This window comes from Teleopsis dalmanni, chromosome 1 (genome assembly GCF_002237135.1).
Source record: "Teleopsis dalmanni isolate 2A chromosome 1, ASM223713v2, whole genome shotgun sequence".
NCBI classification, from domain to species: domain Eukaryota; kingdom Metazoa; phylum Arthropoda; class Insecta; order Diptera; family Diopsidae; genus Teleopsis; species Teleopsis dalmanni.
In genome coordinates, this window is record NC_051846.1 from 145,592,602 (window position 1) to 145,610,536 (window position 17,935).

The 17,935-nt window shown below is 31.1% G+C and overlaps 1 protein-coding gene across 1 annotated transcript; it reads left to right on the forward strand.

Moving 5' to 3' along the window:
- The first annotated feature begins 559 nt into the window (after positions 1 to 559).
- LOC119667305 (achaete-scute complex protein T8-like) lies at positions 560 to 2,908 on the forward strand. The gene has a single exon (XM_038076598.1). The coding sequence runs from the start codon at positions 799 to 801 to the stop codon at positions 2,845 to 2,847; it is 2,049 nt and encodes a 682-aa protein (XP_037932526.1). The 5' UTR covers positions 560 to 798; the 3' UTR covers positions 2,848 to 2,908.
- Positions 2,909 to 17,935: the final 15,027 nt, after the last annotated feature.

Below are 17,935 nucleotides of genomic sequence, written 5' to 3' on the forward strand. Positions count from 1 at the left end.
ATGGCGGTGTCATATGTACTTCCACATATCGAAGTACGCGATCAGATGTTAGTTTTCCCAAAAAACGAATGCACGGAAAGAACGAAAGGAATACATTAACCCAACATAGAAGGTAAATCGGGAGGAAACAGGGATCACCACAACCAAATGCTAAAGCACAGAGAAAATAACTAAAAGTAAATGGAAAAGAAGGAGCCAAACAATAGCGGATCAAATGCTCTGCACACAGCCTAGGGGATGAAAAGTCACATAGCTACCACACATATACATCGTACCGAATTATGCATGCTTGTGTGAGTATATTCAGAAAACATTTGGTGTGTTTCGTACTGCCGTGCGGGGAGCGCAGCGCACCTTTGTACATACAATGAACTTCATTTGTGTTATGTATTATTTTTATTTCATTTTCAATTTTACGTAAGCACATAACGATCGCTTAGCTCATTGTAGAGTACGTTATTTCCATTGTGTACACCAACAGTTATCGAAGTCATTTCCGATGGTAGGACGTTTGTTTCGAGCGACGCCCCATGACATTTCATAGCCAGACATCGGGCACGCGACACATAGCCAAAGCAGCTGTCCTATAACGAGGACAGACTTTTCACAAAAATTACTATCAAACGTTGTAAAAATTGTAACGTAACATTTCAAACTAGTCTGTAATAGGCTGGCGAGCTAAAAAGTTGTGGCGGGAAAACGTAAAAAGAAAATTCGTAATATTGTAAATTTGTGAAGACGTGAAGACGCGAAAGAGTTCGGAAGCTCACATACCGTTCGCAAAACGGACCACATTCAATGGCCACGCTGAGTGTTTTGAGTTATAACCTGTCGCAAGGATTAAAAATGAACACAACAAATACCAAAAGTAACAGCGGTTCTACAAATACTGCCGGTAACACAAATATAAAGACCACCGGTAGCGGCTCAAGTAAAACTTTTACCAAAATCACAGTGCAAAATATTTTAAGTGAAAATAACGGTAATACCTTGAATATTAGTAGCAACAATGCCAATACAATCGTCAGAAAAATTAAAGATTTCGGCATGTTTGGCACTGTTAACAATGCCACAACCCATATCAATAAAACCACTGCCAGTACCACCAAACGTCCGTTAAGTGAAACTAAGTCAAATGTAGATAATAAGTTAACCCCAACTGCGGTGAAGAAACTTAAACTAACCAAAGAAGCAACAACGCCAGAGAATGTAAAGAAAACCGCAGAAAATTCAGGAGAAACCAAAGCAGCCACGAATAATACCGTACCCACAGCAAAACCTGCAGGAACACCCGGGCGAAAGGGATTACCATTGCCACAGGCTGTAGCTCGACGTAATGCGCGGGAACGGAATCGCGTTAAGCAAGTTAATAACGGATTTGCAGCTTTACGTGAACGAATTCCGGAAGAAGTAGCAGAAGCTTTTGAAGCACAGGGCAATGGACGTGGCAATGCAAAAAAGTTAAGTAAAGTGGAAACTCTACGCATGGCAGTTGAGTACATACGAAGTTTGGAACGTGTTTTAGGTTTCGATTTTCCCATTGGCGGGAAAACTGATAACCTTACTGCATCAGTACTAGGTAGCTCAAGTGGTGACGACAGCTTCACCTTAATCAAAGATGAATTCGACCCATTTTCGCCTCCTATAGACGAAGCATACGAAGACTCTTTAAACAACTATGATGTGGAAGAGTATTTTTCACCACAAGCATTGCACAATAATTGTATTAGTAATTCAAATATTGACAACAATTTCACCGAAAATTCCAATGAATTCAACCAAATTGATATGTTACCAAATATCACAACACTGAATGGTATGCAATACATTAGAATACCTGGAACAAATACGTATCAGCTGCTCACCCCCGATATTTTCATTAGTAATTCAAATTCTCCGCCAACCTCAAATATAAGCGATGATCAATATAATGGCATAATTGACACTAATTGCTTAAGTCCTGCAATAACAGCAGCTAATAACACTGAGCTACATGCTGCGTCAACATCAATTATCGCAACAACAGCTACAACAGCACCTGCTGTACAGTGTCCTCCAGTATCAATGAAAACTGCACCTTTAACAACAACAAGGACTCCTGCAACACGCATTACTCAAAAAACAAACGGTGAATGTGTAAATTTAGCGACGTCATCATTATCGCAATCGCCCGTGCCACAAATGTTATCCCCCCTTGCAAGTTCATCATTACATCATCAACAACAACCAACAATAACCACAACAACAACAGCGAACTCAACGATAGCACAACACACAGCGACAACGCTATCACCTGCCGCTAATGAAGTCTTATTGCAGACGTGTGCCACCAATCATTTAGGGGAAGATACTCAGTTTATGGCACCAACTGCCCCACAACAACAACACCAACAACAACAGCAGCAGCAGCAGCGTCAGCAACAACTTCAAATGCATTTAAAGCCACACATTATAAAGCAAGAATATATTGAAACAGAATATGTGTCCTCAACTCCCTCCCCTTCTTCCAGCTCTCCAACATCCGCACAAATGTACCCAGCCTCAAGCAATGAACAACAACAATTATTACTTAATCACACAACGATTTCAATGTCACCGCCGCTGGATCGCTGTAATGCAACGAACTCGGGAACACTTGCAGCCACCACAGGACTGCAATCATTCTTCGAACAGGATCGGAACGGTTCTTTCTATGAAGGTGTTGTCACATTCAAAAAAGAACTTAACGACGTTCTGTTGGACACTTCAGTGGCGACTACTGCACTCTCGGATGAGAGTATGATTGAGGCGATAGATTGGTGGGAGGCGCATACTCCAAAATCTGATGGTGGTTCAGTTATAATTTGAGGCACATATTGATATGTATACGGGATGAAGGGTACAGGGTACCACTATAAACCAAACAAAAAACTGTTGATGACGCTTACATTTTTAAACAATTTTATTGAAAAAATGGAAAATTTATTTATGTATATATGAATATATTTAATTTATTTATTCAGTATCCTTTTTAGTTTATAAAGCAAAACAAACTTTAGAAATAAGGAAGACAATGAGTAAGATTTTATTATTTCACTTAAGAAAAAAAATTATTATATTGATGACGTTAGTTTGAAATTTTTACAATTTCTAGTTAGAAATTATTTATATGAAATCTGTAATTGTGTATATTATGAAATTTATGTTTAAATAAATGTTGAGAGTGTAAATAACCTTTAAATATGAGAAATTTATTATATATTTTAGCAATGGAGTATTAGGATCACATGCGCGGGTATACTTTTATTATCAAAAAAAACTTTAAAACCTGGAGAAACTAGAGTACTGAAAGTTTGGGCAATCTTGGCTACTTGTGGATAAATACGATTAGCCATCGCTTCTAATTTGACAGGCACAAGTTCTAAGCCTGGCACTTGGAGTCCAAACAAATTATAAACGGACTATAAACTAATTAAAAATTCGAGTATTTCCTAAGACCACTGATGATGAGTATTTGGCAAAATTTGAAACAGCGTTGAATGGTCTGCCAAAATTTCAATAAAATTAAAATAAATTTTTGTGCACGTCTTTTCTTTGCTATTCGAAAACCCTCTAAATTTGAATATAGCTTCTTTGTCACCATATAAAGAAAGCGTAGCTTTTTCAGCAACACTAATACTTACTTCCAAAAAACTTATCATATATAAATGCCACACTTGTTTTAGTAGATCACCCAAGTGATCACAGACACTATTTAGTAAAAGTGTTTTAGACTCGGATTTCATCAAGCAAAGAGAAGTAGATTCAATGTACTTTTCTAACTAGAAGTTTACTACAAATATAATGTAGCATATCATTGACGAATTTAGATAAATAGATATCTATATATCTATAAAAAATTTTTAAATTTTATTTACAATTTCATTTCGAAAACTATGTAATCCAAAAACGATCACCAGTTTATAATGATTTTCTGAAATATGGTATAAATAATAAAATATATACATTATATATATAATGTTGAGACTATAAGACAATCTGTTTTTGCAACTTACAACACTATTTATTAATCTTATTTCTATCTCTTGACTTTATTACCAGAGATGCACTAATTCTAATTCGTAATATATGTTCGCGAAGAATCACTTCCTTTCTATTATTGCTCTTGGTTTTTATTAAGAAACCTATCTTAATCACGATTTTAAAATAGAAATTGGATTAATAGGTATAAAAGTGATTTTAAATTTAAAAATAATTGACGATATATCATAAGGTACACATATATATCATATATAATTCCACAAGTTAGAAGATGGGAACAACAAGTCGAATAGTTTTATTTAATTTTTCTGGTCGTATATATTGAAGCAATGCCTCTACGAATCAAATACGATTTGCTTTCCTACTGCAAGTGCTTTTAAGAAGAAATTTTGTTATGTATTTCTATAAGTAATTTTTCTATACTTTGATGAGAAAGTAAATAAGAAAATCATAAAGTAGTATCAATATTAATGTTTATATTAAATTTAAATAAAAAAATAGTCTTATTCGTGGAGATATTCTGTTATTCAAACCTTTGCTGAGTTATATTGAAAGCACAAATGTCATAAAATCATATACCTATCATTTATAAAGTTAAGCTTTTAAATGCAATCCCGATTAAGACTAATTTTCTATAGGCAACATTTCATAAGCCATCATATTTTAACGTCGTCTTTTCAATAATTATATATTTCATTTTAATGAAGATATAGACACATTATGTTCAAAATAAAATGAACACATAGAGGTTCATTATATATATTATATATATATATAATATTTATATCTATATATATCTATATAGAGAAATATTGTAGAGATTCAGTTGTAAACAGAAGTATATAAAAAAATAAAGATTGAAAATCTAATATAATCTAATGATCTTCTAAAAAATAAGAAACCTGATTTATTCAGTTCTTACATACCACACATGCATGCATGAATCAAATCAATATTCTTCTAATATTCCTCTAAGAATCAGAAATTCTGATTTAAAATTACTTGTTATTCACACATCCCATATTCTATAATGGTTGCTTTATAGAAGCACTTTTTCTTCATCAAACGAATATTCATTAGAAAAACAGTTCCTAAAATTTTATATGGTGAAAATAAATAGTTTAATAATAAAGAAATTATTACTCCTTAAATTTAAATTTCTAGAGTTTTATTTTGTACTGAGAGGAGAAATACTCATATAATTATATTTCTAAATATAATTTAAACCAAATAAAGTACTGAAAAGTGACGCCAGTGCATTGTGATGTAGATCTCTACAGCGTTATGCCAGAACAAGATATTGGCAAGTAAACGACAAAACCTCAATTCTTATTAATTGAAGAGAATAGTAGGGAAGACTTGAACCCAAAATGATGCATCATCTTATGCAGTCATCAACATCTGTGCCAATAGTATGTAGAATGTGGAAAGAAGTAAATATAGTAAAAATTAATAGTAATAAAATTATTTATAGAATCCAATACTAATTAATAGAGTACGAAAGTAGATAGATAGTTTTTAAATATAACGACGTCTACGTATGATCATTATTTATAAACTACGATCTGATTTACAAATCTTCATTGAAAATAAAATATTTTAGGGGCCGATAAATATAATCCTGGCATTGCTATTTTGAAATAAATAATTTAAATTACCTACAATTGCAAAAGGGTTTTTATTCTGGTATTAAAAAATATTTTTAAGAACTGATTATTTTTTATTATTATTCATATAGCAAAGAAACATGTTTCAGTTCAATATATTGACATCATTATTCTTAAAGAATTGTTCTTATTTTAAAGACAGTTTCTCTGTATTAGTCATTGAACATTGATAATAACTATAGACTGAACTTAATGCTTTGGATAGAGTAGTGAATATACTTTCAACTTGATCATATATCATATATATTGCCCAATAGTATTAATAATATTATAAATATATATTCGATATCAATTATAAACTTTCGGTACTACAAACTGGTTAACAACAACATTCATGGACCTCGAGAAGTTACAACCTTGCTTGTCACAAAAGCGCTCTTAAATTCTAATCGTATCAGAACAAAGTAACCACAACCAAAAAATTTCTCTAGTTGTATTTGAAGGATAACCGTATATCAACAAACAGTAATTAATGATCCTCAAAGCTATTAATATGGTGCTTTATGACCATTCATTCCCTTGCTTTTGATAATTTATTTAAAATGAAAATTTTAGATACTTCTTGCATACAATTTTTTCTCTCTCATCGGGAAAAACCTCACTTTGAAGCCAGAAAACCGTTTTCTATTCTAAAAATCATTATAATCTTTGTATGCGTTCAAGCATGCAGGACGAAAATTTTACACTGAAAAATTATAACAAATGACAACGCAGCATAAAATATGCTCTGAAGCCATAAGGATATTCAAATGAGATATAAAAATTTGTAGGACACAAACTTATGAAAAAAAATTTATGCAGAGGGCAACGAAAACAAAAACAAAATAAAGAAGAATTTAATGTATATCACCTATACTCTATCAGAATATTTTATGATGGAAAATGTCCTGTCTTATGATGATTTTGAATATTTACGCATGAAAACCTCACGTAAGTTTTGTAAACAATACCGAACAGAATTTAATGTTAATCATCAAATAAACTATGATTATGACAATGACGTAGACGTAGACTATCGGTCTCAGTGATGAGAATGATGGAAGTGATGGAAATGATGGGAATGATGAAGAAAAAATTTATGTATACACATATTATAATGTACATCCTATGTTCAAATAAACGTGAGAAACAACAGCTTGTAGACAAAATCATGTTGGTATCATCATCACCAAATGTTTTTTCCCCATATGTTCTGCTCATGGAAGGATCTACTTTGTTCGTTTATGTTTTGATGATATTTAAGCTCTTATGGTTTTGAAGCTACTTTAGTTGTGGTTTATTGAATGAAGTAGATTTGCTTTTGTTGCATTTTTTATTTACTCTCTTTGTAGTCATTATGTGATCAATTATTTTTGACTACGTAAAACTTTTTAATAAAAAATTTTTGTTATATATAACATATATACCTTTATATATATATATTATATCAGCACATAAACATATTGATATAAATCATGTCATATACTCGTATTGAATACGCAATGTAATCTTTATTTGATTCCGATTATCATTTTGATTCATGTACAGTACTGTTACTCTTTAAATCTCTTTTGCTTTCCTAGAAAATGTCTTTATAACTAAACTGGAGACATTAAAATCACTGATTAACCAAATAATCTGATTAGTTCAAGGGTCCAAATTTTTTCAGTTCAAGAAAAATGGTAGCACTGGATTTATTTTCTACAAACGCAGGGTACACACAAAAAAGATGAGAAGATGGTTCACTTTGTATTTTACATTATCTACAAGTGTCAGTATTCTTTAGTTCTAAATTTTAGTGATGGTAATTAATATGAACTGACATTAGTAGTGTCCAGTTAAGAAGTCCATGATTAATCTGTAAAAAGTTTAATGTACTGGAAAATGGTCTGGGTGTAAAAGTCTTATATGCCTCATTAAATATACGTTCAAGACCCTGGCAAAACTGTTTCGAAAATTGGTTCAATCGAATGTAAAAATTTGTTGATTATCATGGAGAATACTTCGAAAAACAATAAAACTATTTCTACTGAACAATCACTGTCTTTTCATTTTTAGACGCAAGACTTAAAAGGCAGCCCTCGTACAACTGAACTTAAAAACTTTAAGTATACTAATTAACTTGGCTTTATCATTAAAATGTAATTTATGATTAAGTCTGATTTTAATTTTATATATTTTTAATAAGTAAGTAAGTATATAAGTAAATATATATATTTATGTATGCGGAAATATATAAATATATCATATATATATTTATTCACAATGTAGTAGTGATTTTATAAATTACTTTCTTTGACAAATTACATCTTTTGAAATTAATCCATTGAAATCATAACTCATATGGCAAAGACTGTTGCTCTGCTTTCTTCAATTGCGGGAAAAGTATTTTGTTCCATATATCAAAGTCTTGAAACACTTTTTATAATTATTCAGTTTGAGTAAAATAAGTCATTCAATAAATTTGCATTTCTAAACAGAATATGTAAGTGAACCAAATAATTTTTTATTTTTTAATTTATAAGTGCAGCAAATTTATGTTAATTTATAACAAACCCAAATGATATTTCATGCCTCTTTCATGGAACTCGGCACTACATGAGAACCACGGTGACTTACCCTTTAATGAACGGTTAAGAAAGCTAGCTGACTTATTTCACGCCTTGAATTTAATTGTTAATTTTTTAAAAATATTCCTAATTATTATGCTTTTATGCTTTTTTAAATTAGCAGGAATTTGAGAATTAAGAAATGCAAATTTATCTAGAGTTAGAAACGAGCAGAATGTATATAAAATTTACATAAAAACGTTAGAACTCAAATAAATATAATTAAGGATATGTAATTTATAATAACAATAGTGTTTTCCATGTTCAAATAATTTATTTTGCGTTATTTGATAGTGATCCTGGGAATCCACTAAGGTCTGTTAGCTCGTCGTATGTTTGTATGAAACTTTAAGTGTTTAAAAATATTTCAATCCTTAAATGAAGCACAAAGTGCTACTAAAGAGAAGTTTAATTTTAAAATAAACTATACAGTATATTAAACTATAGTAGCTATAATGAATTAAGCTGATTTAGCTAACATAACTGGCTTGCAGAGGCTACTGAATGCGGTCAAGTACGGGTCACGGTTGAAAGGGCCAACTAAGTAGTAAGTAAGCAGCTAGAATAACTGCAAAATAAAGATTACTTCGTATTTCGATAGAAAAAATTTTTAGTAACAAAAATATCAAAATTATCAATAATAAAGAAAAATGTCCAGTCTTGTCAATAATTCTACAAGTACATCAAATTTAAAAAATATTTTAAAAAGATTAATTTTAAAAACAAAAAGTTTATCAATTCAATTTTATATCTTCCTTTCGAAAATAAATAGAAATAAAGTACAATAAACTTAAATTGTTCCATATAAAGCATTATCTTCAAACACTGAAAATGGAAATATAACTTACTAAGTAAAAAAAGGGGAGTCAAATCGGATTAATACCCCCTATCAAAGTATACGTTCACCATCACGTTTATATTGTGCATCCTGATGCAACGTGAAGAGATAAATACCAGTATGGATCTTCATGTCACAGCCAACGAAAGATGAAGGTTAGAGGTATCTGTAGATTTGACTAGTATATGACTTATCTTAGTTAGTTCGCTAAAACTGTGTTAGTTAGTGTTAGGTTAACATCTTATTTGGAAAAAAAAAATTTAAAAGCTCACGAGACTAGAGATTACTGAAGAAGGCGATATTGATTAGTTCATATAAGTAAACGTAGGTAAACTGTTGGATCCAAAATGGAAGATGGCAGTGCCAAAGCAGAAATTATAGGACCAAAATTCCGCAAAGCAATCGCAATTTATAAAAACTTCCATTTTTCAGACAGAGTTCCATGCTTTAGAGCTATGTGCAAGAAAGTGCATACGCAGGGGCATTCGAGGTACAAAAATATACATTTTTTCGGACTGCTAAGCAGCTCTAAAATCTGTAGCGAATTATTTATTCTAATCAAAGTTAGTCTTTAAATACTTTTAACTTCTCAATACCATAGCATCGAATAACTATGTGACTCTTATGTGGGTACGGTGATACGAAGGACAATGAAAAGGAAAACTCTCTAGCAAAGAAGGGTGCATGTACTTCTTTTATCGATCTAAAGCCCTTCTGTGGGGTAACAAATAGCTCACAAATAACTTATTATGTGAGTGAGAGAAACAAAATCTATATGAAAACTGGAGAGCCCAAACAGGATTGCAGCAGTCAAGAAGATTCATTGATCCTTAACACATCAAAGTTGACGCTATCCGTAACCTTAGTAGAAACGATATTAAACTCTAGACTGAACTCCTTACAGAACTTTGTAGACTCTTTTACCATATAAAGAATTTATGTGCGGTAGTAAGTGATTCCTGTCGACTCTGTCATTCTATGCAACTGCCCAACGCGGCAAGACGTAGACTTGGCTACCTTGGAAGCGGGATCTTAGTTCCAAATTTGGTAGGTAAAATTAAAGCCATAGCAATTAAGAGTTTTATAAATAGTCTAGAATTGTTTTAGTTGAGCCTTTAGGCGCACAATTAGTTGGGCCTTTAGGCGCACAATAGATTTGTATATTTATAGCTATCTATAATTAACTAACAGAAATAAAAATAATTATTCATTACGTTTGACGTGATAACAATCTGACTTTCTATTTGTGATGTTGTCGACTGTGTATCTGTAGATGGGAATTAAAAATAGTAAAAAACCCCTTTTTAGTTAAGAACAATTAATGTTTAAAGTTCATATAAAATACATGTACAATTTAAAGCTATATAATGTAAGGCTTTATATAAAAAACTTTTATTATCCAAAAGGTAAAACCTTTTTTTTAATAAATTAACCAAGAAGGTCCAACTTCAAACTCAGGCAATACATTATATTCAAGCAAAACAGAATTCTAAAAAAACTATTTGGAAAGAAATATATTTACTTTAAACATAAAAATCAATCATAATTGTTATGTTATTAGTTATATTATTTTTTATGTATTTTTAATAACACATAGGAGTAAAATGTGTCAGTTTGCTTGGAACCTACTACCCATGCAGTTATATGGCATATATTTTGTTTATAGCTGAGGAGTAAATAAGCGTTGAAAAAAATATATTACTTAAGTACCGTATCACGTGCTGCTTCCACAAGAGTGCAAATCTTCTACAGGCAAAAGACTCATAAAACGTCTGCTCCGGCGCAGACAATAGGCACGTATCAAAAGATTTTGCTGCTTCTACAAGATTGCATCAATGCAAAACAGAAGCATCTGCTGATCGATAAGAATTCAATTTCAAATTTGCCGTAACATTACAGACACGTCTTAGAAGAATACATAAATAAATAGTCACATAAAAATAAAAAAACACATCAGAATATCTCCGAAGACAATTACACAGATAAACAATATTCATAAAGAGAAAAGATGCAAAATTGCTATTGAAAAGTCCCTTAGGGGGATGAATTTGTATCTTAAAGACAAATAAATAGCAATTTTTCACCCAAAATAAAGGTAGAAATACTCACGAACCATGTAAACACCGGTCGATATAAAATCAGTGATTATAAATCTGCTCTACTATCTACATAACTATTTTACATTGTGTGAATCACATAAGGTCTTACGCACAGACATAGCCATATGTCGTAGTCATGTAGTTATGTAGTCCCCCTACTCCGCTCCCTTTATATGAAATTGAATAATCATAATTTTTCACCTTGGCTACACTTTTTTGTCGGTTCTCATTATATGAATGTGTTTTGGGTTGTTTTGTTTGGTTCCTCGCATTGTGGGCGCTACGTTTCGTATTTCCCACAAATTTCCAACTCGGTTTCATCTTCCTTTTACCGTTTGAGTCTGCGACACAGTTTACAGCTATTCATTATGCTGCAATTTTTTACTGACATTTGTTCGTTGCATTTTCCATCATTTTCACATTTTACTAATAAAAATCAGAACGGACTGACAGTTATCCTTGCGTTCCGAAAGAATAGTGAAAATTTTTATAGCCGCTCCGTTATGCTTATTATTTATGAAAAATTGTAATTCAACACGCCCCTAAATTTTTCTCAAAGCTGCCAAGCAGTCTTCGCGTAAGTCTCATATTTACGATCGACACAGATTTGTCGATCCAGTTTTATATTACAGAGGCACCAATTGCCATATACCAATTTATTTGGATTATTTTTCAGCTATTTTGTGCAAATAGCCAAAGGATTTACCGTTTTTGTTAATACGAAATTCAATTATTTTTATTTCTTATTAAATATTTGTCGAAAGGCTTGTGATGTCCTTCAGGCAAAGGATTCGGTTTCATATTCAATAGATACGAACCTATTTGATGTTTCGTGTAAACAGAAATTTATTGAACATAAATTGGTGGAAGGGTGATGATGGGTTGGGTTATTGTCGAAGGCAATTTATAGATCGCAGCACCGTTAGCTCGAGGTGCTCGCCTTTCGGTTTTTCTATTTGATGTTTAGTTTCGTGAATATTCCTTCATTATTTTTTTCTGATCGAATGGGTGAAGCAGAAGATATCAAATGCCATGAATTTATATTAAAGAATTTTTTCGAATGCCAGGTGGTTTTGGATGGTTTACAAATTAGCGCGTGATATTTTTGCACATGCGTGGGTGTCCTGTACAGTTTGCAAGTATAGCACACTATAATTATAATAACAAAAGGGAACTAACATGCGTTTAGATAAGATATAAATATATTCTCTTATACAACTTTTATTATCTATAAGTTTTTTTCATCATTTACAATACAGAAAAACAATTGTTTGTATTGTCCTACATAATTGAACAATTTTAAGTAAATTTATTATACTCGCATAGATTGTATTATGAATAGCTCTTTATAGAAAGGAGCATAATGGTGACGAAATTTTGGAATTCAAAAAATTTTTAAATTTTTAATCAAGTGAATATATGGACTGATCACAACAGCTGTTTCGAACACCACTAAATATTTGTCATTCAAGGTCCTAGGAAATTTATATTGGTTTAAATAACCATAATTAACTTTGGGACTGTAAGTCTTTGAAATCAAAGCCTGTTAAAAGTGATCCATTGGCTGGTGTATGAACACTCAAGTCAATGCAGACTTCATTTGCGAAGCGACTGTATAATCAGCCCAAGAATTTACTTGACTAACAATTAAAAAATTGCTAAGATTTCATATAACCACAATATAAAAATACTAAGTCTAGAGAACCATTATTTATTAGTCAGTGTTTAGTATTAGTATTAGTCAAAATGTTTCAGCTATATCAGGAAGTATAAAAAAAATGGTTTTCAGTGACATAATGTAAATAGAGAGCATTAACAGTGAAAAAAATAGTTACCAACACTACTTTTATTGCTGAGAACTCAAACAGGAGAGCTCAAAATAGGAGATAACTCAAAATAAGATATCGATTATTATTTTATTTATCGATATTATTTTGAGACCTGGTACAGGTTTAGAAAGTGTCAAATAACTTTCCATATACCGGAGCTCTTTCAATGAAGTATATCATGTTGTTTTAACTAAAAAGATATTTCTTGTACATTTCTTTTAATTGTAAAATATTGAAATCGGCATTCATAGCTCCACTGAATTTTTGGCTTAACAGATCTTATGTGTTAGAATACAAAGATACATAAATAGATACCATTTTTGTATAGGTTCTTGTTAAAGCTAAGTAATTCTACCTGAATGTGCTTTGAATAATAAATAGTGATAATATTTTGAATGCTCTACTTAAACATAATCCGCATATCTTAAAACTGTTCATCATATTATTTGTATTAAAATCCTTAAAGAAAATTAAATCTTTTAAACAGTTAAACCGCAAATAAAGTTAAATTACTCAAAAAAATATTTCGCAAGTATCTCAGCCTGAAATCACTTAATTTAACCATAATCGCATTTGTGCTAAAATATCGTAAAATATCGTTTGGAATTGATTGAGTATCTTTCGAAAGACGGTCTTAAATTTTCAAGTGCAATTTAACAATTTAAATCAAAAAGGCTTATGTACTTAAAATGATAAACCGATTTCATGTTGAATTTTAACAAAACCAAGAGCCTTAAAATACACAACATAGAACTGAAATTAACGAAGTCGGGTTTATAGTACTCGTTCATAAGATAAATGGAAGAACTCAATTATTTTTGAATTTTCTAGTAAAAGAGTTATGCATGAATGGCTAAAGTAATTTTAATTTTTTTTTTTTGTTTTTTGAAGTTGTCTTTAAGAACACATGAGCTTCTTATGTACCAAAACAAGTCATTCAACTTGAAGTGCAATATATATCTTTTTATGTTATTTCCAACTACTTCAGGTTTTGTGTTCTTTGTTTATATTTTAGTTTTCTTCAACATTTTTCTAGTTCAATTAAATGCGAGTAGTGGTTTTCCTTGCGCCTGGCATTTGTAGCGTGTGTCTACCAACAACTTGATTATCCTCGACACATGCGAACTCTCACACAGAAGTATCTGAAGCAATTTGTAGCCGGTACTGCGTTGGTCTCACATATTTCCAAATGTTATTGATCACAAATGTGAGTTTGCGTTACAGTTTTGTTAACATTTGTTGATTGTGGCGATATGCAAAGGAAGAGTATCTTTAACATGGGATCTCATTCCATTCAACCATACGTAACAAGTAAAAGCACCATACACAACCTTCACATACTTCACATTCTAATCATATGAACTCCATATGTTGTCTTTGTTCATTGTGTCATATTCCAAACACTGAATTGGAAAAAAGTAGGAATTAAAGAAGCGTCTAAGTGCACAATAGTAACATCCTTCAGATGTCACCTAAGTATTTCACTATATTTATTTTTGTTTTCATTATTAGGTTCCTGTTATTCAAAGTGATTCAGTACGGCACCATATGTTGACTCAATCATTTGCATGTTTGCTTCTGTTTTGAATTAAATTAATAATAATCATTATTTTAATGAGCTGCGTTATAGTATGAACTCATAAATTGAAGCCAGAAGATCATATACTCAAAGGAATTACTTTTTATTACTATTACTTTTTTTTACTTTATGATTTAAAACATCATGAAAAATACAACAAATTTCTTAATACAGTAATGATACCGATAAAAAACATTATATCCCATAGTATATGTATGGGTTATGGATCAAATTGACAAAATAAATCGATTTAATGAAAAAAAAAATATTCACACGAAGGCTTTTAAGAAATTTAAGAAATTGATGGGATTAATGCGAATGGATGAATGGAAAGTGGTTGCCTATGTATGAAAATTGATTACTTATCAGTTCAAAACTAAAGCAGGCTCATAAATATTCTCAAAAGTATGTTTTATTCTCCATGACATCGTACCAAAGAATCAAAAACAAATTAGGTAGGAAAATATATAAACTTCGGTTCTATCAAAACTTGAATATTCTATATTCACCAACAATTTTTTTTTATTCTGCGAGTGTGATTTTGTTTCGGCTTCGATGCAGGTATATGAGTACATCTTTGATTCAGAGCTTTTTTATAAGTATAGAATCTAATAAATTACCTGAACCATTACTTTGAAAGGTATCTATATTAAAGTCGATTATTTCTATTTTCTATTTCTATCTTATGTATTAGAGTATAAATTTTTTAGACAAGATTGAGTGCACATCCTTTACATATATGGCAGCTATATTCTTACTAACTAATCTTTATAATTAAATTTTAATTATTATGTTTTATAGCAAAGAGTATTTAGTATCAAATATGTTTGAAGTATATATCTTATGTATAAAAATGAATCGAAAAATGTGTTGGTAAGCGCAGAAGTCAACAACGCCTGGTCTAATTTGGTCAATTCTTTTTTTTAAATGTTCGTTGAAGTCTAAGGATAGTTTTTACGGCGAAAAAAAATCGAATTATTGCTATTCAATAAAGTTTGAATCGAGCTGCTTTCAGTTTCAGGTTTGAACCCTAAGTTCGCCTCTTAGTTTGAAACCCCCTGGCAGACATCCCAATCGGGGTTTCTTAGTGGATCCCAGAAGGGTGGCCAAAGTTCTTGGAAGAGAAGATACTTTGGTCAACCGAGCTGAACCTCACACACCAAGCTGATTGTTCTGTTCAGAAGATTTTTTTGCCACATTCCAAATCTTTTTGACAGAACGAAAGCTGTCGGGTCCGCTAGTAAATATATAAGAGTATATATAATATTTTTTATAAGTATATAATATAAAAAGGAGTTTCTATAACATGTATTTTTATATTTTGAGATTTTATCTCAAAGATGTTCTGAAAAAAATTGGATGTTATTCTCTTTTATAAAACACCTTATTTAAACTCAATACTTTTATATATAATGTAAAAAGTATCCTTCATTACAAACAAATATACCTTATTAACATTGAACAATCTGTGTGTAAAATTAATTTTAATAAATCTTATTTTCAAAATAGTTGCGTCAATATGAAACAGAAATTCATCTTATCTTATAAATGCTGGCGTCCTCGGTGCAGATAGCGTTCATAGCCCATTTCTATACGATATATTTACTTCAGTTGTTGCTACAAGTAATCCCCTTGCCGTTTCTACATTTACCAATTACACAGCATTCTTATATCGCCACGTACTCTATCTATGTATCTACTTCTGTTAAAAAAATTTCAAGCCGAATGGTGTATTAAAATTACCTCTCCGAGCTGCGCAAAGGTACCTCCCCAATAATTTATTTAATGGAATACCATTACTGCAAACAGATAATGTTACCTATCTAAACATTAACTTGAATAGAAAGCTGACCTGACAAAACCATTTAAAAATAAAAAAATTGTAAATAAAAATTCAAGTAACTCCGCCTTCAATACAGGCACCTCAAGTTGATAATATTACCTATCCACGCATTCTCTGACCTGACCTGACATAAGTATTTAGAAACATAAATAGTACAAATAAAAAGTCAAGCATAGAAACTATACTACCTACTCAACAGCCAATCTCTTTTAAGATCAGAGTATAAAGCCCTCTTATACAAGTTATAAGTATACCAATTAACCAATTTTGACATATGGTCTCCAACTATGTAGTTAACAGTTCCCATTAGTTAATTAAATACGAGAATTGAGGAAAGTGTTCAGTTGGAACTACTAGGAGTAATCAGAGAAGGACCGTGACACATCAGAAACAGAAACATTTACAAAGATCTAGAAATACTAATGGTTAAATCTGGCTGTGAAAAAATTTGAGCAAAATACGTTGATGAACTATATTCATATATACACCCGTTAGTCAGACAACTTTCTATTACAGCGCGATATTATGGTCTGAGAGAACAGATCGATCTGTTCTTTCAATCAGTAATGAATACTTTAATTCTATTATGAAAACCTTTTATTTTCTATTTCTTCACTCTCAAGTAGCCCCTAACTATACAATATGATATTAATATTATTATTATATTATATTATATTGTGAAGTGGCAGTAATTTATATTTTAAGTAATTCATTAGAAATATGTAATAACTTTAAAAATTTATGACTTATTGTTAGGCTCTTATCATAAGAGAACCTTTAATATATATAGTAAAAGCTTTGAAAAAATTAAATAACTTAACAACAACTGTATAAGGGGTGCATTCCTAAGTCTCATATATTCAAAACTTTATATCTGAATATAATTTGGAGTTGACACCGTTGTATTAGCAGCAAAAAAACCTGCTATGAAGTTAGCATAACTGTTTCAAAACTCACGAAACTATATTCTTAGCTGTTTTAGCAGATAGGTTATAAATAAAAATATAGAAACAATTCAGATCGTGCAAATAAAAATAATGATCTCATTGACGTTTAAGATTCTATAAGTCCCAATAGTAACCAAAACAAAATACCTTTGAATAATCATGTTCAAAAGATGGTGAAAATAGTACAAGTATGAACTTATATAGTGTTTTGATCAATTTTATGTTCTGTTGAATTCAATACTCTGATACCAAATTAGACATAATGTCTTGATAAATGAGATACAGAAACCGAATCTAACAAGCAAATAATCTAACTGCATCAAACAAAAATACTCAAATAGTAAAACTCCTATTTCAACATTTTACATGCTACAACTACAGCAAGGCCATCTCATTGTCTTCTTCTTTACTTTAACATTTAAAAAAACTAGCTTAAAATAAACAAATAGATCAATGGGCCACCTAAACGCAGAAAGAAGACATTTATCGTTCACTGAAACAACTTGCCTATATCGCCTGAAACTA